Here is a 24,702-nt window from a genome sequence, read left to right as displayed (position 1 = left end):
ACATTGTTGATAAGATTATCTCTCCCACTCATTTTCCTTCTTCCTCTCAGACTTCTTTTAATCTTTCTGGGAATCTTTTTTTCCTTTAGCTTTTTATATCTCTACTTCCTCTTCTTCTTTTTCCTCTTCTTCTTCTACTTATGTCTGTCTGTGTGGGTGGCTGTGGTGGTTTCAAAGGGATTTAGCTGCTTTTTATTCTATAATGTTAAGAATTCCTATTAAAAACAACAGAAACCTCCACATTGCTTTGTTTCCCTTCTTCTGGTTGCTCTTGTTTCATTGTGCCGCTTACAGATACACAGATACAGATGTCTTAATGCATGCTTAATCATCCAGGTAAGGAAATCCCAAAAAGTTAAACTTTTTGTGGTATAGGTACACTTCACTGCATAAAACAACTGTCAGTGCTAAAGTTAAAGATGTTAAGGAGCCTGAGGTCTTTAATAAGACCATTTTTAGAAAATCATGGCGTAGCCTAATATAGATATCTCAACAGTACTTTTGCATAGTCTCAGAAGGCCCCAGCCAGCCTGTCAGGGAAATTGAAGCCACTCACCGGGTTTAATGAGTTACTCGGTTCACTTTTGATGAGCTGCACATCAGTTTTCCTTTGCTTTCCGCTACAGGAGCGAGGACTGTGACAAGCAGTCTTGCAACTCACGTGTGAAGTGAAAATTTATTTTGGAAGTGACTGACAGCCACTGGTTCCCCTTTCTCCCTTGTCTCCCCTGCAGCCTGCCAATCATCCTGTGCCACCTGTTCCAGCAGGTGGGATTGTCAGTCCTGCGGCTCCAGGCTGCCCCTGCTGAACCCCGATAGGAGTCAGTGCCTGGCTTCCTGTCCACCTGGTTCCTATCAGCACGACCCAACACACTGTCGCTGTGAGTATCACAGGAGTTCATGTGCACTATAGCGGCTTCTGGCTTGCGTTGGGCAGCATGTTGCTTTGACTCGGATCCACCCGTGAACGCCAAGAAAGATGGATTTCCCCAGCTGCTAATAGCGAGCAGTTTAACAGTAGGATGCAGTTGGTGTTTTTGGTGCCGGGGATAAACTGTCCGCGAGTATTTTCCACTGAACTGAGTCTGAATATTTCATAGACTGATGAGGCAGGGAGTTCTCTCTGGGGCTGTTGTGTTATTGTGGTTGTGCTAAGGGTCTGGAAAGAGGTGCAAGTCGTTGTCTGGAGGCACAGCAGCACCAAATGTACTCACATATTGTACAGACATAAGAGGTCCTGCATTTTATTAGATGTCTGCTGATCTTGTGCTGCACGTTGGCTAAATCTCCCCTGCAGGATTGGATAGAAAAGTTTGTAAAGTTTTCTATCTTTAGATAAAAGTACAAAATGTGCTTCCACTCGTATAGATTTTTTTTTTATTTCTCCCTGTGTTTGCTCCTTTCCTTTCTGTTAGTTATCAAAAGAACATGAAGAAAACTGAATCGTGTATGAACAATTATTAGGAAGTAAAATGACTTGAAAATCGTTGCATCTTAATTAGGCTTTAAACTTTTATTGTAATATCAACCCAGTAAAAGCTGAATGTGTTGAATTATGCTACACATGCTGCCTCCTGTCAATCAGTTAACAAACATAAAAGAAAAATAGTAATAACAGCCAAAAAACATATATACATATTAAAACACAATGGGCTGTACTGTCCAAGCCATTTCTTAGTTGCATATTGTCTTCAGTTAATTTCAAATGGTGCATGGAAAAAAATGCACAAAAATGAAGCATAAGAAACAACTTTACACATTTGCTCAGTGGGACTCGTTCGTTTCCCAGTTTCATTGTGCCAGACTTGACGTTTCAAATGTTTGGCCTGCATCAACCTGAATGTGTGTCATCAGCACCTGGTGAACCAGCCCACCTTCAGATGAAAACACCTGAACGGTGACATGGAGACAACTAAACAAACCAATTTCATTTCACACAAAAAAAGAACTACACACGTAAAATTCTGAACTCTTTTGAATTTCTGTGAAGCAGAGAAAGTATTCGCCCACAAGTTGGGAAAATTAACTGAACTCTTCTTAAAGCAACAACTTCAAGCAGATGTTTCGTGTTGCAGTTCGTGAAACCTCCACAATGCTTATGCAGTACATTTGGATAAGTTGTCCTGGTTTGCTGTTGGTTTGATGGTGTTGCTATCCACAGAGCTGCTTTGAACTGCTTTACCCAGGTGGGCTTTGTTGACAGAAAGCAATTTCTGCAGGTGTTTTGCTGCTCTTTGTGTGCTCTTTTTCACCTTTTTGATAAGGGCCTCCCTCCTAGAAACAGTAACAGGACTCCAGAATAACTTCAAATTGTAGAAGGTTTGTCGCGCTGTGATCTTAGAAATGCTTTTTATGCCACATCCACGCATTTCTAAACTATTCTGAAAGTTGTCAAAATCAAGACGTGGTCTTTCTAAAGAAGACTTGTGACTAGCTAGATGATATATGCATTTATTTATAGGTAGGGGCACCTCTACTACTCCCAGTCTCATCTAAATAATGGGAATCCATGACTTTCTGTAGATTTGAAGAAGCTGTTGTTAGATGGAACATACTTATTCCCAAACTGTGACGGGAAATGTGAAAAGTATAGCTGTTAATTATGAGTAATGACAGTCATTCCAAAGGTCAATAAACGTTTCAGCCCAGTTAATACAAATGTCAGAAAAAAATTAATACAGATTCTAACCTGTGACTGGAAAACAGTAAGTTTGTGTTTTCTTGCTTATAAACTTTGTGACTTCTTGCCAGCATGGAGATACTTCGTAGAGTTGTTAAACTAAATTACTCCAGCTTTTAATGCCTGAGTTTTAATGGACTTAAAGCTTTTAATGCTGCTTTATTGCTAAATTGCTTTTAAAGTCGAAATTAGATTGTGAATAAACTAGTAACAGAAAAGCTTTTGTCCATTTTTCTTTTATAATTCTTAAAGAGTTTATGCAGGAAAGATAGATCGATCCTCTGCAGCAGCAGCATAAAGAATACAAATAAACTGGTATTACTGTGTGAAGGAAGGCTCAGTTCTCTATATGCAATACATGAGTGTCCCTATTAACTGTCACTGGACGTTTCTATTTCAAAGGTCTCCCAACATTTCTAGTCCTGGGCCAATAAATAAAACCATGGCTCGGTGAGCTAACACCCTGTGGGATTGCTAATACGCACCGAAATGAGCTCCTCTATTGAGTGGCGGAGACCTGCGGGGACTCCTGGGGATGATGGGTAGAAATAGAGAGGGGTGGGTTAGTGAGCAGAGAGTAACCACAATGTGATTACAGTCTTCAGTTGTGCAGCTCGATTTCATACCTTAATGAATATTGTCAGGAGGATTTCAGACCTCCCAGTGCAAAAGCTCGTTGAACATCCTTAAATAGGTTAGACAGCAGCAGGGAGCTTTGTTTTACGCTGCTTCCACACATGTACTGTATACAGTAGCAGCTATTGGACAAGCCCTCTGTGGAAATTGCACTTTATGCATTTATGCAGCTTCTGTCCTGCGTCGTTGCCATTAGGTGTATAATTTGTTCCTCGTGCATTAATCCAGAGTCTACAGTGTGTTAATGCTGCAGGTAAGTTCACAGCTGCTAATGTCTTTACCCTGCATGCATTCAGGTTTAATAATGTGTTCTATAGAGCTGAATTTCCAAACACGAACTCTCTCAAGTGTCTCAGCCATTTCTTTTAACCTCCAACTTGCTTTAATCAGAGCAGACCCCCCCCCCCCCCCCCCCCCCCCCCGTTTTTTCCCCTGCACACAGTTTTGCTCTGGAGAACAAAAGAGCACCAGTGGAAAGTGGGACTCTGAATTATTGTGACTTTAAATCAGTGAATGCCTGCATTAAAGCTATTAAAGTGGATTTAGGCTGAGTGAAGTCTCATACCAGCACTTGTTTAATGAGGAAAAATAGAAGGAAGGGTTGAGAGAAAAGGCAGAGGAGATGGGAGCTGACAGAAGTAATGAGCGTGTGAGGTGTCTGGAAGGTGCCAGAGACATTTCTTGGCAGGAAGTCGAGACCACCCAGGACTCAGTGTGTCGCAGCAGGCCTCCCTGAGGGGATTTTTTTTCCCACCTCCAGTCAGTTACTGAAAGCTTCATCTGCATGCATTCAAAGTTTTGGTGTAAATAATCGTGAGGAGCCTTGTGCTGACGCTATCATACAACACCTGCAACACATTTCTTCATCCTCTTTTTTTCCTATAATTGCGCCGTGAGACTCAGTCACACTTGTAATGTTCACTTGTTTGGAAACGTACACCGAGACCGAAAAACAGACACATCTATCTTGTTCAGGTGCAGAGTACACAAAACCTGATTTCTTTCTCCCCACGGGATTTTAACACTGTTTTGCGCTCCTTTAAATTCCTCCTTTATTGCATTGTTTTGAACCTAAATGGGCTCTTCATCAAGTACAACAAAACTGTGTAATAAAGCAGGAATTTTAAGAGGAGCCGATAACAGGGTTACAAGTCCCCGCGGAGATAAAATCATAACGACATACAGCACTTCTGCAGATGCAATTACAGGAGGTCTCATTCCAAAGCATCAAAACCCCATTAGCCTCTAAAGTCACATCTAAAGTTAGAGTCTGGATAAGTTTAAGAGTTAATCCCAAATTGGTGAAAGATTTTTAAAAAGTTCAGTGTGTTGCTTTACACCTTTTATTGTGCAGAAGTGTACAATAGCCTTTTGGGCTATTTCCAGATAATGTAGCGCCTACTAGAAAAGCTGCTAGTTCTATCTGAGCACCATCGAGGAGATGGACTCCATTCATTTGGCATTAAGTGCTCAAATTCTGAGCATTTCACAAAGTCAATCATCAAATTAATGATTAAAGGTCTGAGTTTTAAAGGTCGATGTAGGCAGTACCTCATATGTAAACACAAGCTTTCATTGCCTAAAAATAACCAAGTACTTCATATATGAAGTATCTAATGTATAAACATAATAATGCTGGTGTGACGCTATGGCAACATAAAAGTTTCAATCAAATTTGGTGTGGTTTCTTTGATTGTTTTTTTTAATAGTTCATAATTTTTTTTGGAAAACAACCTTTTTTTATAACCCTGCCGAAGTTTTAATGCTGGTAAACCAATTTAAATGACCTTTTTTTTTTCAGCCTTACACTGACAGGTTTCTTGAGATTAGTGTCACTGCAGACCGATCGTACCCTGGATACAACGTGTTCCTACTCCTCCCCTCTAGTGGGCGCTACAGAGCCCTGCACGCCAAAATAAGCAGACTTCTCTACACTTTCTTTCCACAGGCTCTCACTCTGGTGAACTCTTAAAACACTCACAGTGTCAGTGCCATCCACCATACCTGTGGCTGAATCAAAGCGTGCTCGTTTGGTGGTACATGTGTACAGTGATATACGTCCCTTATGCATTTTATTCATTCCGTTATTTATTCCAAAATCTTTATTGCACATATAAATATAAATATGCTACATGTGCTGTTATTGTCTGTGTCATGTTGCTTTTGTCAGTCTTGTCTGTTTAGCGCAAAGAAAAAAAATCGCTCAGTTCCTTCTACGTGTGCACGGACTTGGTCAGTAAAGCTGACTCTGATAGATTCTGGTACATTTTTGTAAATACATGACTTGGTTGTTATTTTTTTATGCATAATCTTCCGACATTTTCTGCACCAATCTCATTCTGAGCAGGTTTAACTGATGTTGTTTTGTGAAATTTCAAGAAAGCTGAAAACATAGACTCAGTACCTGCGTGACTCTATCGCTCATTGGTAGCACTCACACAGCATTTTTAACCACTTATTTAATTTTTGCATTTGAGTTGACTTTGTGGATGTGGCAGTCAGAATGTGAGGCGGCTATAGAAACACTAGTTTCACAGCCTCCCTTCTGCTGTTGTCCAAAACGACCTTCACATAGAGGTCTAAAAGCTTTTTCATGTGGAGCCATTGTGAGAAACCTGATTTTCCTCCTGTGTTCTTGCTGGGCTGATTTGAACCTTTGCTTCCATCAGGAGAACAAATAGAGCTGGAAAAAAATGACTTCTTAGAAGTGAAATATGGACGCCACGAGGTACTTCATTAAAATTAAAATTTCCATGTAGACTTGGAAAAGAATTTCACAATACCGATAGAATTTTCCAAAAGTGTGGATGACTATGTTTGAATCCTCTTCATTTTCTTCTGGCTGCTCCCTTTACCTCCATCTCATGTATCCCTGCACATGTCCAAACCATCTCAGCCTGAGCTGTGCATTTCTATGCCAATGAAACTCTCAGCATCTTCAGCTCTGCCACCTTCAGCTTGGCGTCCTATGTCTTTGTTAGTGCTACAGTCTCCAAACCACACCCAACAGGTCTCACTGCCATCTTGAAAACCTTCCCTTTCACTCTTGGTGCCATCCTTCTGTCAAACATCACTCCCGATGCTGGTCTCCACCCACTCCGCCCCGTCTGCATGCTCTGCTTCATTATGTCGGATACCACAGGTAGCTCATTCACCCGTTTTTTCATCTTGCTTCATTCCTCTTCTCTCCAGAGCATACCTGCACCTGAGAGCCATCTCATTATCGATATAAACCCAGTGTATCACTGACTCTAAAGGACACCTTGTGTGTATTTGTGAGAGCAGCTTTGCCAAAAATGGAAATATTTGACACCCTGGAATTGAGAACAGGCTGGACTTTTAAATAAAAGCTCCTGTTTTTTGTATTATTTGCTCTCCTTTCCAAAGCTGCTTTCTCCATGCTTGGCTTAATTGCTGATTCTCTCATGCCATCTCGTTTTATCACTCGAGGTTTGGAGGGGGTTGGTGTGAGCCACGGCAGCAGCAGCGCAGTAATTGTACATCCCCACCCGTCCCAGAAGGACAGAGAGCGAAGATTATCCAGTGCACTGTGTGACTGTGCATTCATCTCAACCTCGCCTGGTTTATGCAGAGTAGGCTTTAGAGGGGCTTTTTGGCAACTGGCCTGCTAGGATTACATTTGCTGATAACTTTACGCTCCAGGCGGCACAGAAAAATAAATTGCTTTCCTGCGAGGGGCAAGGTAAAGGACGTGTAATCCCCTTGTTGGCTCCAACCATTTTTGGATGCAGTGTGTATGAGCGCGTGTGTGTGAAGTGACCCAGTCATATAAATGTAAGAATCCCATCATGTACAGAGTGCTTCTCAATGTCTTTTTGCTTCATCTGCACGAAAACAGCTACAGAGTATCTGATGCTGAAATGGGCAATGGTCCATAATTCAACAAAAGATTGTTTTTATAAATGATTTCATTTCACCACGGAGGATCAGTCATGCATAGGTGAAACAAGCGTATCATCTTATTTTGGGCTAAGGCTGTTATGGAGCCTCTCTGGACCTTTAGCACAATGAAACGAACAGCCACACGCAGAGAGAGGGGCATTAAAATTGAACGTATGTGTGAACTAATGAAAAAAAAGGCTGCTGGGAGAAAAAAAACCCAGACTTGAACACAGAGAGAAAGAATGATGGCCAAAAATCCAGTGTGAATCTGTGGAGAGGGCAGTGGGCTGAGGCAAGAAGCAGCCTCGGACAGAGAAATGAGAGTGAGAGGGGGAGAAATAGGCACACAACTTCAAAATCTGAGAGGTAGAAGGAAATAGGAAGAGTTGAGAAGCATAAAAAATTAAAAGTCAGATGGGAACCTGTCAGTCTGTCAGTCACTGCAGAGGTTTGGCTTTTACTCTTCACACACACGGTGGAACAAAAACTTTACTCTCCTGTAACCTTACATGTCCTCTGAATTTGGCCTTTTCTCATTCAGGTAAACCTCACTGTAACTCAAAGGAAATCAGGTTTGGTTTTGCATGATACAGACGTCCATACATCCAAACTTAACACTAAAGTTTAGATTAATTTTCTGCCTTTGTGGCAGTTGCTAGTTTGCATGCATGCCTGTGCAATATGGAAATTTACTTGGCGGGACTTGAAACGTTGCCTGTAACAGGTAATCAATCACAGAGAACATTTGCTGTATCTGTCTTTAATTTTGACCCTTTGGTGCATTCAGGTTCATTAGGAGACTGCAGATATTGGTTGAGCAAGAAATTTAATGTAGGTTTTTTTTTGTCCCGTTTGGTTCTTTAGCCATCAGAATTATTGCCCGAAGGCCAAGAAAGACGCCCAACGGATTTACTTTACCAAGTGGATCATCATGGCCTTTCCATATTGGTCCATTTGATTGACCTTTATTATTATTATGTCTTTATTTAATTTTATTTTATTTTCAGTTGTTACAGATGGGACAGACATGACTGGGGGATAGGAAAGGGAGAAGGAAAGAAAGACAGAAAGAAAGAAAGAGGGGGAGAGAAAGAAAAACAGAGGGGAAGAGGTCCAGTGAGAAAAGGTACTTAAAAAAATCACCCGGATCAGAGATGAAAAAAGAGAAGAGAAAACAAGCAAAAAAGAGAGCAACATAATAAAAACAAGACCATCGCAATAATCTAGCTAACAGTAAATAACAGTAGATACTAAATATTGAATGTTACTGTGCAGCACTCAAGATCGACAGTGCACAATGTACTTTGAGGTAGCAGCCAAGAAAGGTGTAGTTTGTGTGTTTGTACACCTGCGTGTACACCTGTGTGGACGGACACGCTTGTATTCAAAAGGAGATCCAGGGCCCAGACCTCCAGAGGCCCCAGATTGCGAGAGCCCAAGGAGGACCAACGGAGGGGCAACCGTGCCACCCTCCTGGGACGAGCTGAGGAGAGCCCCAGACGAGGGCTCACCCAGCAGCCACCGAGCAGAAGCCAGAGGGGGCTGCAGTAATGTGCCCGTGGGCTCTGCCAGCAGCCAGCTGTGCCAGAGTGGACCAAGCCCAAGGCCCAGAGACGCAAGGGCCTACCCACCCCCCCAAAGGGGCCAGACCGAGCTACGGGCGCCAGTCCGCGCCAAGCTGCCACCGGGAGTGAGCCGGTACATACCTGAGCGTCAAGCCCTGGACACCAAGAACCACCAACGCACCGACATCTGAGGGCATCAGCCACCACCAGGGAGTGTGGTGGGGATTTAATGGAGTTTTCTTCAGCTTGTTCTCAAGTTTTTGAAGCTGGAGCTTCCATCGGATAATTGTGTCTGCATTTCAACATAAAAAGACAAAAATACACTTGGTTACTGTCATGTTCAGGAAACATGGTGAGACGTGACATATCCTGCTAGAAGCAGCCAGCAGAAGATGAACACTGTATGTATCTTCACATAAAGCTGTAGTGTTTAAATGATGCTCGGTTGGTAGTTTGCCAAACTGTGTCTGCCATCCGATTCACATCAGACCAGGCAGTGTTTTCCAGTCTAGTTGTAGCCTCAGGTTTCTGTTCTTGGGTAACAGCAGTGGCACCTGGTGTGGTCTTCTGCTGCTGTTGTTTTGGATTCAGGGGTGCTCTTCTGCAGAGCTTGGTTGTAATGAATGACTATTTGAGTTACTGTAGCCTCCTCATCAGCTCAAAGAGGTCTGGCCATTCTCCTCTGACCTCTGACATCAGCAAGGCTCAGAGAACTGCTGCTCACCAGATTTTGTCTCTTTTTTGGACCTCTGAAATGCTTATACAGCATAAGTATATATACCCAGCTTAATTTTTTCTCTCATCCTGATACGAGTTAAAACCTGTGTGTCCTGAAATAGTAAACAGGCTTGACAATACACAAACTCTAGCATGGTTTAACTAAGCTTTAACCCATGGGCCTGCAGTGATTTTAATCTCATGATGAAATGATCAAAAGTTCTCCATGAACTTTTAACCCAGCTGAGAAAAACTTTTATTCTTAATTTGAAAAGATTAAAAAAAAAAAGATGAGACACTGCGAGCGAATTGGGTAAAATAAATTCAGTAAATGTGAAGTATTTAAGGCAAATCAAATCAAATCTACATTAAATATTCCTTATTTTATAAAGTCTGGATGGAAGGTATCCGTCATAGAAAATTTTGTGTATGTGTGTGCGTGCGCGGGATGTTTTGATTAAATATAAAAAGTTTATAGTGATCCTGGTGGGGAATATGTGCTTTCAGATGATAAAGAGGAGGATGCAGAGAAAGTTATTAAAAGATACGAATGCCGTTACCTGAGGAAATCTGTATCAACAGGCACGAGGGAGCCAGAGATTTATCTCACGCTGCTTTCCAACAACTTTTGCAATAACACAACTTCTGGCATCTCCCATTAATTCACTCAGATTTTTATCAGCAGTTTAAAGTGACACTGATTAAATTAATTACACTTTCCTCGGCGTGATATTCACTTGTCTTGATCAGTTTTGTCTCACTTCTTGTGCCTCATTAATCCCCAGCCGTGGTTTATTTCTCAACTTTAACTTTTAAGTTGAGAAAGATCTACTCTTTCACTTTTAACCTTTGACCTTTCACAAAGGGACATTCAGTAAATAATAAATGAAGCTGTTAAGCATGTGTAAAGTGCTATTATATTAGTGTGTGTTTTGTCCATTTGTTGCTTGTGTTCCTCACACTGTGTTCTGCTACATCCCTGCCTCAATTCTTTTGTAAGCCTCCCGACTTTCTAGTGTTTTCGCTTTTTCTGTCAGGCTTTGTTGGGACCGTGTGTATCAGCTTAGTATCAAAAATTGCTTTTTATTGTTCTCCTTTGTCCTGTGTATAGGTCCTTTACCTGAGCCTTGTAGCAGGTGGTATTGGTGCTGTTCCCTTTGTGTGTGTGTGTGTGTGTGTGTGTGTGTGTGTGTGTGTGTGTGTGTGTGTGTGAGAGAGACTTGGGTTTTTGATCTTTCGGTGTCTGATTAGGCTGAAGCCTAAAAAACAATATGGCTGGGTTTACTAAAACATTGTAGTGTGGGGTAAAAGATGATTCTCAATGTTTGTGATAAGCTTCACCGTAGTTTTGTTCCATATCACCATGACTCCTTGGTCTGGGCTGTCTGTGTCCTGTAATTGGGTGTAGTGGACTAATCTATATTTCCAAGGTTCAGAGTGCTTTAAAATGAAATCCAACTAGGTGCTTACATTTGACAAGCTGAGGATGGGCAACAGAAAAGGCAGAAAATGAGATCTAGTCCTCGGAAAAATGAGATCCTGCACAGCTTTACTTAAAAAAGTCAAAAGGCTTTAGAGAGTATTTCTGATCCCGGTGCATTACGCTGCGAGTTCCTTTAAGAACTCCTAATATACGGATATTCTACTGGGGTTCCCCATCCTTTCTGTTAACCACTTTCTCAGCTGTCACTGAGTGAGAAGTGGGGTGAACCCAGGATAAGTTGCCACTCTATTAGAGACAGACCATTCACTTCAAATCTGACATGCATGTTTTAGACTGGAGGAAGTACCTGGAAAGAACCCAAGGAGAACATGTAACCACCACACTGAAAGGCCCCAGAACCTTCATACTGTGGAGCAGCAGTCAGAACCGCTGCACCACTCTGACGTTTTTTCCTTATAAAAGACATTTCTTTGGATTTCATGAGGTGAGAGAAACCGGTGAGCTAACAGATTCACTATCCTATAAGCCAGCGTCGGCTTCCACCCATATCGGAGCGCGTTGATCAGTATGAGTGTAAAGATGGCACCCAGAGGGAAATCCACAGTCTTTGTAGGAAGGATTCATGGACTTTGGAGGTACTTCCACAGGATTCGGGATTCTTTGCAAAGTGAACACAATTTGGGGAAAAGTTGGACAAAACCTGAACTACACTGAGGTTACAATGTTTCCCAGATCATGATGAGGATGATGAAAAGCTTTCATATAAAGATTGCAGATTTTCATGAATGATATGTGAAGGTGACCCAGAAGAAACTTGTGTGTTACACATTTTTTTTTAAAAATGTGGAAACCTAAAAGTACAGTTTTCACATTCCTTCTGCATATTTTTTTTCTTTTTTTGTAGGTTTGTTTTTATCTAGTTTCTGTCAGTTTTATTTTGTAGCGCTTGCTGCATCTGGCTTCATTCTGTGGGCCGCTGGGAAATCACGGGTAATCATACCAGTTAGTGCAGAAATGGGTTTTTTGCTGCTTCTATTTGGGCACACACGAAGGGACACACACAGAGATAAAAGTGCAGGTGTATGCAAAGGCGCACAATCATCTCCCGCATTTCATCTCTAAGGTACTTTCAGCCCTTACGTATGTGTGTGCATACGTGTGGGTCTCCCTCGGTCACACGCACACACGCACAGTTAAACTCTTACATGGTCTTCCCACACAGCTCGCCCCTTTAGCCTCCCACTCTGTGTTTGTCGGCACTGTTGTGGGGCTTGTTAGCGCTTTTTTTAACAGCAGCTAATAGAGCACCACTGATAATGCCAACTATGCAGACCACACAGACACACACACACAGTCGCACACGCAAACAAGCTTTATTAGATCCTGTAGCTACTTGTTGAACGACCCTGATTATCTCACTTGTTTTCTTTGTTGTTTTTACAACCTTAAATATTTTGTTAATGCACGAACTGCATTATGGAAATAAAACTGTTATTGTAAAGGATCAGTGTTTCTGAATTATTTATACTGTTTACTACAAATCGCATGCAGTATATCGCAGAACTTTTGCAAACTGTGCTTGCAGGATTTGCATAATTCAGATTGTTTCTTCTACATTTGGCATGATTCAGGTTATCCGTTACAGTCACATTTATCCATTTCGACCTAGTTCCACCTACTGTGCTGTACTGTATGTGTTTCTTTTCAGGAAACGGGCTAAAAATCAGACCTCGTGGTGCTTTAGGACTGAAAGAAAAGAATCTATTTTCTGTTTTCTTATTTTTCAGACTGTCACGAGTCGTGCTCGGAGTGCCGTGGGCCGAGTCAGCAGGAGTGCGTGTCGTGCTCAGACCCAGCCGCCTTGCTGAAAGACGGGGCGTGCGTCCTTGACTGTGGCACAGGTTTCTACAGTCAAGAAGGCGTCTGCCACGGTAAAGCTGACACACATCCACACTGCAGCACTGAAGACATTTAGCTGAGTTTCAGTTTTGACTGGTTTAGTAGAAATAGCACTTCTGCTGACGTCTTTATTAAAAGTAGTGCAACTCCACAGATGCCAAGCTAAAATAAGGTCCAACACAAAACATTAGGTGTATATATGCAGGGATGATTTGAGTACATCACCATCCAGAAAGCCAAAAAATATCTTCTTTAAGGAATCAGTTTACCTCTGGCTTGTAGTGATTTGTGTACATTTAGTTTCGTTTGCTGCGAGTCGGCTGTAGATGTGTCTGCTTTCCCTCGAATGTCATGACAGTAAATGGCCACAAAACTCTTATTATATTAAGAATTATTATTATATATATATAATATATTATTATTATTTTATATATTATTATGTTGAATTAACTTTTCCGGCCAACTGCTACCAAACATTCTATATGGATAAACAGCCATAAAAAAATATCCCATCTCATTCTGTAATATTTATTTATTTATAAAATCAGGAAGTTACATTTTCTGATTTCCTTCCCTCTGTTTTTAAACCCAGCCAAAATGTTTAAGTTTGAATCAATGTGTTTAAAATACAATGATTTTATCCTAAAGGCCTCGTTTACAGAAGCGTAGAACTGCCACCCAAAATCACGTTATAGCGTGAAAACTTTATTGTTTTAACAATATATACTTTTCATGTTTGAACAACATAATATCATGTTATTCCAATATACATAACTATCACGTTATAACAAAAAACCTTTGCATTCTTACAATATAAATATTATTTTGTACGAACGTGATAATTATATTGTTTGAGAAATAAAGTTTTAACGTTATAACATATCTTTTATTTTTTGAACATGATATATATGTTTGCCTTAAAACAGTGAAGTGGATGAGTTCGAGAAAATCGCTCGTTTATCGGAATTAGTTAAGTTCGATTTTATGCTTGGATGCATGGCGAGATTTTGTGATAATTTTGTGATAGTTATGTATATTGTTAAAACATGATATTATCTTTTTTTGCTGTACAAATATGAAAAGCATATTGTTGGAACAATAAAGTTTTCACGTTATAACGTGATATAGCTCCGTTTTTCTTTTGCCTGGGTGGCAGCTCTACACTTCCGTACTAACGTGAATGGATTCAGTGTTATTTTTCTTTTTGTACTAAATAATGCCAGTTTCATTTTAGCCTTCAGATTTTGTGACAGTCTGTGATTTTCTCTTTTCAAAGATTTTCTTTGGACAGCTTCAAGGAAATGAAGCAAAAACCTTTTGGGAGAACTAAAATGAAGTGAAGACACGAGAACAACATATAAACTTTTTTGTATTTCTTCATAATAATGACTCAGACACTGAACCTGGGTTCTTCTGTAGAGGCGTTTTAATCCATTTTCTGTTCTCTTGAATGCAGCAGTTAGACTCTTTGTAGATAAAGCCCTTCAAATTGCAGGTAACACTTATGCTTTTAAATGTAATTTGTCATCTGGGGGAAAAATAATATCGTTTTTATTATTTTAGTCCTAAAACCACAAAGAGTCTGTTAGGATGGATTCTGGGGAAACCAGGGCTAGAGGGTTCTGGGTTTGAATCCAAGCTGGCACCTCCCAGTTTGAAGCACAGCCCAGTTTGGAGTTGCCAGATACATTTAAATAACTTGCAGTTTGTTTGTTTTTTCAATTTAATAATAAAAATGTACAGAAAAGTTTAAAGAGGAAAAGAAACCATACATTTCTGTGTGAGGTGTTTGCTGTGCGACTTCACTGGGGAGTGAAAGCTGATATTCCCACAGGTGGATCAGGTGCCGAATGCGGTAAACAGTAAACACTATCTGAGACGATGGGAAGTTTATTGTTAGCAGTAAACTGAAGGTGAAGATTTATTTGGGTTTCTTTTTTAGCTCCCCCGCGGAGCTTCCTGCAGCATCCACTCGGCATGGTGCCAAAATGATAAGTCAGCAGTAGCAAACAAACAATTTAAAAAAAATACAATAATTAGCAATTCTCTCTCGCACTAATGAGGAGTCTGAGGCTTCTTGAATAAATAGATCCCATATGAATATGGATGCTTTCTATTTCTGAGTGGTAAGATGAGGAAGAGTAAGAATAGTCCCCCCTCAGGGCGACGGTGAACTTAGCTAAGCTCTTTCTGGTTAAAAAGACCCAGAGGGGCGGGGATGGTGGGGTGGGCTTTTCTTCTCCTGTTGCTCACAGGAAAGTTTTGAAGCGCTCAGTGAGGAGCCCTCTTTCAGAAAATGTCAAAAACCTATGGAACTTTCTAAAAAAAGGTCAAACCCATTTGAACTTGCTAGCCAGCGCTTTGAGGCCTGGTTTAAAATGTCACCATCCTGAGAGAGCTGAAGGGCATTTAACTCCTCGATTTTCCTCCGCGGGGCTTCCTGGGACTTTAGAAGGGAAAGATTTTCTTTTTTTCATCCCTCAAGTAGGCTGCAGCAAAACCATCTGCTGAGGGAACAGCATGTGTGCGTGTTATGCTAAGATACCTCAGGTACCTGAGAGTGAAGATTTGATCCATTGTTGGATTTTGTTTTAGATTATTTGTTGCCTTTTACATCTTTTGTTCATCTTTTCATCCATCTGCTTTCCAGTTTCTGTCATTAAAAGTTGGGCTCATTGTTGTCTTGCCTTAGTGACTTTTGATTGTATTTGAAGGACTGTTTAGATAGGAGACTTTCCTCTTGCTTGTAGATAATTCAGCCATTTTTCAATTGACCTCAGTGCATTTTGTCATGCCAACAAAAAGCTATAAACGTTTACACGCTGCGCTTCACAGCCTGTGATTCGTCCTGTGCCTCCTGTTTTCCCGACAACCCCAAATGTATGAGCTGCCCACCAGGGACTGCCTTGCATCATGGGAAATGTCTCAGCCAGTGTCCAGCTCAGCATTACCTGGACAGCCAAAGCAGATGCAGAGGTAAGTGTTTACTCACATCATTTGAGAGGTAGCACAGAAAATGACAAAGTGGAGATGTTTGGACATCATGCACAGCATGTTTGTCAAATAATAGCATATATGTACAAACACCTCATACCTACAATTAAGAGCTTGTTGTGCAGCTATGTTACCTGGCACCTTGCAATTTTTGAGTCGACTATGAGCTCCTCTGTTTACAAAAGAATTCAGGGTCAAACGTGAGGCCATCTGTCCAACGGGTAAAACCCAAAGCGAGGCTTCAGTCCTATTAAAAACTCTTTTTCTCATCACTTTATTTAGAGAAGAAAACTTCTAAAATAAATTCTGTAACCTACACAATTTGTGCCATTTTATTTAAGGGTCAAACCCTTAAATTCATACATTTTACCTAATAATTAAAGCGTTAGGTTCTAGTGAGCTTACTAAGTTTTACTTCCTCTTACATGGGTAGTTCTGTGCATCAGACTAAAGATCTTCTATATTAAATGCTTATTTTCTTTGTGTCCGCAGCCTGCCACAGCTCCTGCGCCTCCTGCTGGGGTCCCTCGGTATCCCAGTGCACCTTGTGTCCAGGTGCACTCCTTCTCCACCAGGGACAGTGTGTGGAGGCCTGTGGGGAGGGACTGTATGCTCAGGACTACACCTGCCACAGTGAGAGTCTAAATACATTAATAAAGTGTCCTGTTAATACAACTTCTCTTCCTTGTTCCCAGAGTGTAACTGCCTCTCTGTGATGTTCTCTGTCCTCGCGCCCAGACTGTCATCCCTCCTGCCGTTCTTGTGTGGGACCCCTGGCCTCAGACTGCCTCCGCTGCCTCAAACCGGAGGAAGCTCTTCTTCCGCAATCGAGTCACCTTCAGCACAGCGTCTGCACAGCTGGGTGTCCCACGCGCAGCTTCCTGGATGACATGCAGACATGCAGAGGTGAGTGTATTAAATGTTTTATTTAGCTTCCTCTATAATTCAGGAGAGGCGGTACCTGCGAGGCCAGAAAGGATATTTCTGCTGCTATGGGTCATGGTCGCTAATTAACACGCCAGCCATCGCTCACTTTGACTTTTAAAACAGATCAAATAATCATTAGCACTAATGTCATTTGTTTAAGCCTGGTGAAAGCAAAAAAACCAAATTGTAAAATCCACGAATCAAAGCCAAAGCTCAACTCTTGTTAACAACAAATCGTGCTCTCATTTGCATTAGTAGTAATGAAATATTTACTCTGAATTGACAGAATATTAATGTGCAGCTATTCAGATCTTCTAACTGAACAATTTGTTTTATAACACAGGATTTGACATCTTTTTAACAAATGTCACAGTTAGGGTGACAAGCAAACTGGATATTAAACATAAATTTATAAAAGAAACAATTAGTTGCTTCATAAATAAATAATCAGCAGAGTAATTAATCATGAAAATGTTAATTAGTTGAATCCTAAATATTGAATGAATTGTAGTTTATTATCTCAGACTTTTGTTCTGCTGTTAGAAATGAAACAACCTGAAAGCTGGATTTATGCTTTGTTTAGTCTGTACTCTGAACTGCTGGTTAGCGCTGGAAGCATCCTGGCTTCATACATTTCTGATACCAGAACCGAGGAGTCTGTTTGAAATTCATGATCTGGCATTTGCACCTACTGTGTGAAGGGTAGGCCCTCCATGATGCAAGGCTTTTTCCTCCTTTACTCTAAAGGTCCCGTTGGTAGACTGTAGGTGCTGTTTGCAGCAATTTGCAGACCCACATCTACAAGTTGTAGCTGCCACTCTCAGAAATATGCGACAACTGCTTAATTCTGTTTGTGTTCTTGTTGCTGCAGAGAAAACATACGTCATGATATGCAAAGACTTCTTTGTAGTAAAGTGAAACAGATCCTTAAAAGCAAAGGTTGTTTTCCTTTGTGCTTTTAAACCAATCTGCATTTTGAATACATGGATTCAGCCGTGGTGTTGGTGGTTTTCCTACAATCTATGTCTGTGTGGAACCTGAGAACTAAAGATAGGGGCATATAACATGTCCTTTCAGCCATACTTAATGACCTTATAGTACCATATCTCCCCATTAGAGCACTTTGCTCTCACACTGCAGGCTTACTTGTTGTTCCTAGAGTATTTAAAAGTAGAATGGGAGGCAGAGCCTTCAGTTTTCAGGCCCCTCTTCTATGGAACCAACTTCCAGTTTGATTAGGCTTAAAACTTCCCTTTTTGCTAAAGCATATAGTTAGGGCTGGATCAGGTGACCCTGAATCCTCCCTTAGGTATGCTACAGTAGACATAGGCTGCTGGGGAACTCCCATGATGCACTGAGTATTTCTTCTTTAGACACTTGATCTAAGTGTTACTGTTGGTGTTTTGGCTTAACACTGAAAAGTCTTTCAGAGGTTTTTCCTTGAATTTGAGCTGGAAATTAATCAAGAATGGTGTAAGCATGTGTGGAATTTGTAGGTGTGTGTGTAGATGGCTGATTAGGTTGTTTTTCAGTGTGAAATTGTGCGTGTAATGGACTAATTTTGAAGGTGGGATTAAGGTTTGAAGGGGAAGTCGAGTCAAGTGAGAATAATTATCACCTACCTACCAACAGACTTCCCAGAATGCCACAAGGATTTTTTAATTTTTTCAAATGTAAAGCAGGACAACAATGAAGAGACTGTAATTGATTTTACTTGCCTCCCTCGTATGTGCTGTGCTCTGAAATATGTTCTGTTAACCACAATCAGCCCCTTGCTATCTTCTTACCTCCCTGCTCAGTCCTTCAATCCTTGTGCCCACTGACCATACTGCATTCAGTACCTGGCAGGGAGTCGGGTATTTGTTCTCGGTGTCTGTCTTCTTCCTTGAACACAGGCAGATCTTTTGCCAACAATGCTATTTCTTTGGTTCAGCTCTGCTTTCCCTTCAGCTCACTTTTCATCTGCTGGAGCTGCTTTCACCTTTGATTGAGGTAAAACACACAGTGTGGTTTTATAGCTGCTGCTTGCATAAAGGTGAGATTTTAAGTACTTACATGACACAGAGAGGCTTTGTGAGCGCATCAGTAGGAACGGTTTTGCTTTAGAAGCAAAACATTGATGGGATCTGCTTAAAGCTAGTCGACTATTCCATTTTAAAGCCTATAGCACCATTTGAACACATTTTCTATTGATGTTTTTCCCCCTTTTGGTCCGGATTCACACTTTTTCCATTTGTGAACGATTAGTTTTCACCCTTGGTTTGCTAATTCACCATCTTGGTTTTTGTGGATCCAGATGTTTAAATGAGAAGTGTGTTAAGTCACAACCTCTAACCATCTTTTAGCTCCATAAACAGATGTTGTCTGATGACTCAAACCACACTGCTCCCACTGGTAGTAGCAATGATCACTTTTTTACTCTGAGCTGATATTTGTTTGGTTGATAGTTGGATTTACCTGCTAAAATCTCTCAAATTTGATTGGTTGATACTAGTGGGGCTCCAAATGCAAACCAGAGGGCCTCGAGTATCAATTAAACTACACTACTCGACATTTACAGATATCTCTTTACAGAAGATCTTATCTCAGGGGTGTGCTGACACCTTTAGATGTTTTCAGGAGACGTCTAGTCTGGCCTGCTTGTTCCTGAGTGTAACCAGTGGTTTGCACTTTGCTGTAAATTCTCTGCATTCATGAAGTTGTCTCTTGATTGTTGCCTTGACAGTGACATGCATGGCTTTGTTGCATTAGATGTTAAGTCATCAAGCCATTAAATCTTAACCAAGTAAATAATTCTGAGATCATCCACTTAGTTATCTTCTGTGGTCTTTCAGGCGTTTTGGTGTTGCTTAGCTCACCAGTGGCATTCCTCCCTATTAAGACTATATGGGATTCATGATTTGTCTCTCAGACAAATAAACTTTGCTGTCTCTTAGATAGATTTTGTTCAGCCTTCTTTACTTACACTGACATCTATTTGAACCTTACATTGAGAGTTATTTTTAAACTCTACCAAATGTGATTTCAATACTCTGAATCAAGTTAATTTGTCATCAAATAATGCAGGCGGTCCCCACCTGGCCGTGAAGCTGCTTGTCAGTAATCGTCCAATTGCTATTGAGCCTCTGAAAAAAGAGGACTATGTCTAAAATTGGTTTATGGTTAACAGCTAATGCAATATTTTTATTACACCTGCTGAATTACAGTGGCACTCAGATGTTGAATGTCTGATTTAAATTCCACTGTGGTGGTGTAAAGAGGCAACATCAAACCCTGTCATTGTCCAAATATTCATTCATGGACTGACACATGAGCATGTGGAGCTCCCCCCAGATACCTCACTGATGAAGAACAAAATGTTATTTAATAAATATATTTCAGCAGTAAGTGAGAAGTGATGAATGGATGAGTGCTTTTATGAACCACTTTCTTCTTTACTCATTCAGGTTTGCAGAGATTTTATTTGGACTAGATTTAGCATGAAACATGTGACTGATGTGAACAGTCAGCACATCGCTGAAGGAAATGAAAATACAGAGCTTTACCGCTATATTCACAACTGAAATACACTGTTGCTTATGGCCGAAACTTCCAGCTTAGTCCGCAGAGTTTGAGCAGTTTGTGAAGACGAGCCACACGAGACAACCGAGCAGCAAAAGACGAGGCAAGCTGCGCTCTTGGATTGTTGGGATTTCCCACAGTGCCGCGGATAAATCCTCGTCTGTTTACAGCAGCTCAACAGCTGTGTTTCAAAGTGTGAGTGCAGTTCAGTGAGCACGTCAATTACAGGCTGCTCTGAGGAATGTCTTCATAGTTTCCTGTTAGCTGAAGTTCCCCTCGCAGCTCGGAAACACTGTAATTTGTTGCTTATGTTGTTAATACTTTTCCTGTGTGGTTTCTTACATTAGGACAGTTAATGAATATAAGCGAGGCAAAAAGCACTGTTGGTTTACTGCTACAAATTCTTAAACTCGAGTTTGCATTAAAGTGATGAAATGAGTCAAAAGTTAGCTCTCGTGCTTCTTAACCTTAAGTTAGGGACGTTTTGGACCTGTGGGCTCGAACAACCCGAATAAAAACAAAGAAATCCTCATTTTGCATCACGCTTGAACACTCTGCAAATATATCCTTGCACTCACTTTGCTTTTAGGGATCTTAAGCCAAAAGCAATTTAAGTAATAGTTTGATTTGTCTCCTCACAACAATTTATTTTTAAGTTCAGGCAACCAAGAAAATTTTGTTTACTTTACCTGGAATTGAATAGCCCTTAGCAGTATTGAACTTCCCTAATCATCCTGGAGGGCACAATTACAAATCAATGAGTGGGATTGCAGTGTCCTTTAATGCTCATTCGTCTCTGTGATCACTTGGGACCGACACTAAACCGATGTAGACTCTAAAGTGGTTTTAAGAAAAGTGTCTGAAGCTATTGTCACTAAATGGAAGTTCAGTTAGTAGCAAGACTTGCATGTATACACGCAGTTAACAGAAGGCACGGCAGCCATGACACCACCAGTGTTTCCAGCTGTTTTAAAAACAGTGAAATCAGCACCTGCATGAGTATTTTTCCTTTAATCTTGTGGAAGACGTGGTGTGGATGGAAAATAGCAGAAAATATTGAAAAGTATCAAAGTTAACCTTGTTAAAAGGTTGCTGTAACTTTGCAGAGAGTAGACCGGTTATTTCTGACGCTCCAGCCTGTTATCTTTGTCGGTTCCTGTCTATTTCTGAACAAATACACTCTCTGACCACTTTAATAGGTACATTCAACTGCTTGTAGACCCCAATATCTAATCAGCCAATCACGTGGTAGTAACTCCCTGCATTTAGGCATGTAGCCATTGTCTCATTGTCAAGATGACGCACTGAAGTTAAAACTGGTCTCCGCAGTCATCAGATCTCAGTTCAGGAGAGAACCTTTGAGATAAGGCAGAATGGCAGATTTATATCATGGATGTACAGCTGACAAATCTGTGTTAATGTGGACCAAAATCTCTGAGAAATGTTTCCCTAAAAAGCCCAAAGGGGGTCCAGCTCTGTACAAATGAAGCGTACCTAATAAAGTAGCTGGTGAGTGTGCATACCACTCCCCAGAGGGTACAGAATTTGTGGTCCCTTAAATTTTTACTCCATTGCAAAATTGTTATTGTGAGTAGATTTTAGCTGAGGTTAGAATTTAATAGTTTCTAGTGCCTAACGAGCAAAAGGAAGTCTAAACACAAACCAAGTGAGAAAGTGGAAAACACAAATGATATCTGACTTACTACCTGTGACTGACACAGGATAGGTGTCCGTCATTAGCCAGCATTGAAGCAGCTGATGTGCCAGTTTAAAGAAAAATGTGTGGGAATCTGCAAACGGTTTTATTTGGCACACCTTCCTGTCCCCAGGATGAGTGTGAGTCCATGATACTGTCTTCTGTTCTGTACTACAGAGGAGAGAGGGCACCTGTGGTCAATGCTTAGATCTGATTCTCCTGACATTGTCCATAGTCCATTTGTGAAAATGACTGATTAAATAAAAAAGCACACTTAATAGTAGAGCTGCTAACTTGGCTCTATAGACTCAAGTTGCAAACACAATGTTAAGCTCCATAAAGTAAAGTGGTGGTATAACTGGAACAAATTCTACTTGCAAAACACATGAAGGCAAAGCAGTCTAACTGATCTGAATGCAAAGTGAATTTTAGACGCGGTGCCATTACATATAAAGTCAATAGAAAGACTGGATGCAAATTCTCTGATGGCAGCACAAATTGAGAGGAGAGACGTGCCTGCGTGTGCTGGAAATGTTTCAGCCTGAATCGACCTCATAAATGATGGCAGAGGGAAATAGAGAGAAACGGGGGAAATGATGGCGAGTCGCAGAGTCTCTGGTGAGTTCAGGCATCAGTGAGGCTGAACTGATCACAAAAAAACACGCGCGCCCGCATGCACTCTTCACAAAGCATGTTCAATTAGGTGTTATTGACCCCGATGAAGGCAGAATGTGTCGATCTCGCAACTTTCTTTTTATTGTACACATGTTGTTCCTCTCTTTGCTGATTTTTTTTTTTGTGTGGGGAAAAAAATCATATTTAAGCCACATTAATTAAATATTGGATTTCTACGTTACCTGCTGACATATGAGAAAATGACAGTTTTTCTTGTTATACAGAAAACCTGTATTTGAAGTGCTATTGTCAGCAGAGTTATTGTGTCTATTGTGTGGGTGCCAGGTTCACGCTAAGCCTCCTTTTGTCAGATGAACACAAATTTAGCTGAAGATCAATTCAATAAATGGCACGTCATTTAAGCTCTATTCACAGTAATATGTAAAGGAGTCGCTCCTCTCTGCCTCCATTCTCACTAACAAAGGTTTGCCTCAGTGGAGTGTCAGTGGGTTCAGTTGTACGGCTGGGAACAATACAGGCTGTTGTACAAGTTTCTCTGTGTGTGTGTGTGTGTGGGGGGGGGGGGGGGGGGGCGCTCTGACAGATAACCAGACCTCCCCCGTAGCTACTGTCCTTAAAGGAGGAGGAGGAGGTGTAAGCATGCACAAGACAAGACTTCATCGTTTGCACACACACTCTCGTGTTGACATTAAAGAGGGCTGGGGCCTGTGAGCCATCAGACGTCTGAGAGTAAATTCCAGGTTGTAAATCCCCACGTTCTCCATTCAGTGCAGACAGAGACAGTTTGTGTGTAGGAGGCTTAACGCTGCTCCATGTGCAGGTTGAGGTGCAGCACACCGTGACACACGAGGAGAGTTAACGCGCACCTAACATGTTTGTTAGGTGCGCGTGCTTTGACCGTGTTGACTTTAACTGTCGCAGTTTTTGATTGAAATAGCATTAAGCTGCAAGATATGCAGCTGAAAAAATTGGCAGGTGGTCATATGTATTCTAATGTTTTCTATTTGGACTGCGCTGCAAGGCTGGGCTGAAATTCTGAGATGTGTTTTTATGACATATGATATTCAGCTCGAGGCTACTTCTTTCCATCATTAAGATTAAAGGTGTTTGTCACCTCATTCTTTACTCCAGACCAAGACGTAGCTGTAGCTCTGTGCAGGCTTTGCTGTTGAAAATATGTTCAACCATAACAATATCTGACACGTTTCCACTGGTGCATCAAGGCACCAGAGCCAAAAGACACAGGCAACATCTGACGCCAACTAATGTTAAAGCACATTATTCCAGCCCTAGTACATACTATGGTTTCCAGCTTTCTTTGGGAACCTAACTGAAAGTGTTAGGGATTCTACCAGTCATTTAGGTATACAAAGACATAAACGCACAGATAGGCTTCTGAATTTTTTCTTATAGGGTGATTATTGGCCCCAATGAGCACAGCTATCCTCCACCTCAAAACTGCAGCCACATGACCAGAATGATTTTGAAAGGAGGTGAAGATGGCTGCGAGGGGGAAAATTTGATTGATGGAAACCTGATGTTTGAGATCACCAGCTCATCAAATAATCATTTTCTGCACTTCAGTTGGGCAGATTAAACAGCTTACATGTCATTCAAATCAATGAAATCTGTTCAGGAGCACAGTTTCCTATAATTTTTTCCCTGATGTATTTGTAACTCGGCTCTTGCAGCAGTTGTCGTTGCCATTTCCTCCAAATTGCTCCTCATAGAAATGGGCTGATTTCGAGCATCCCATAACGCAACGGAATCAATATGAGTGACACGTTAGACACTTCCGAGGAATGAGATATAACCATCCACCTGTGTTTCTGCGGAACACGCTGCCGCACTTATGAAATGATAAGCTCTGTACTGTACCAGGAGAATCATTTATGGAAAGCATTAAGGAGCGCTCACACCCCCAAACTAAATCACAATCTCATCGACTGCGCCCACCTCGAATTATGACCCTATCAGCACAAAACAAAGTAATGAATGTGATTCTCTGAGCTCGTGCACCAGATAATGTGTGATGAGAACGCCT

At 41.2% G+C, this 24,702-nt stretch overlaps 1 protein-coding gene across 1 annotated transcript in view; it reads left to right on the top strand.

Annotated features, from left to right (window-relative positions):
- The window catches only part of fras1 (Fraser extracellular matrix complex subunit 1), a 311,100-nt gene that overhangs the window by 135,287 nt on the left and 151,111 nt on the right, over window positions 1-24,702 (top strand). The window contains 5 exon segments of the mRNA XM_019365971.2: window positions 735-881; window positions 12,733-12,876; window positions 15,680-15,820; window positions 16,331-16,471; window positions 16,577-16,744. Coding sequence (XP_019221516.1) covers window positions 735-881; window positions 12,733-12,876; window positions 15,680-15,820; window positions 16,331-16,471; window positions 16,577-16,744 — 741 coding nt within the window.

The sequence above is a fragment of the Oreochromis niloticus genome, linkage group LG12 (genome assembly GCF_001858045.2).
Source record: "Oreochromis niloticus isolate F11D_XX linkage group LG12, O_niloticus_UMD_NMBU, whole genome shotgun sequence".
In the NCBI taxonomy this organism is placed as follows: Eukaryota; Metazoa; Chordata; class Actinopteri; order Cichliformes; family Cichlidae; genus Oreochromis; species Oreochromis niloticus.
Note: the sequence above shows the minus strand (reverse complement) of the source record. Positions and strands in the feature narration are given on the sequence as shown.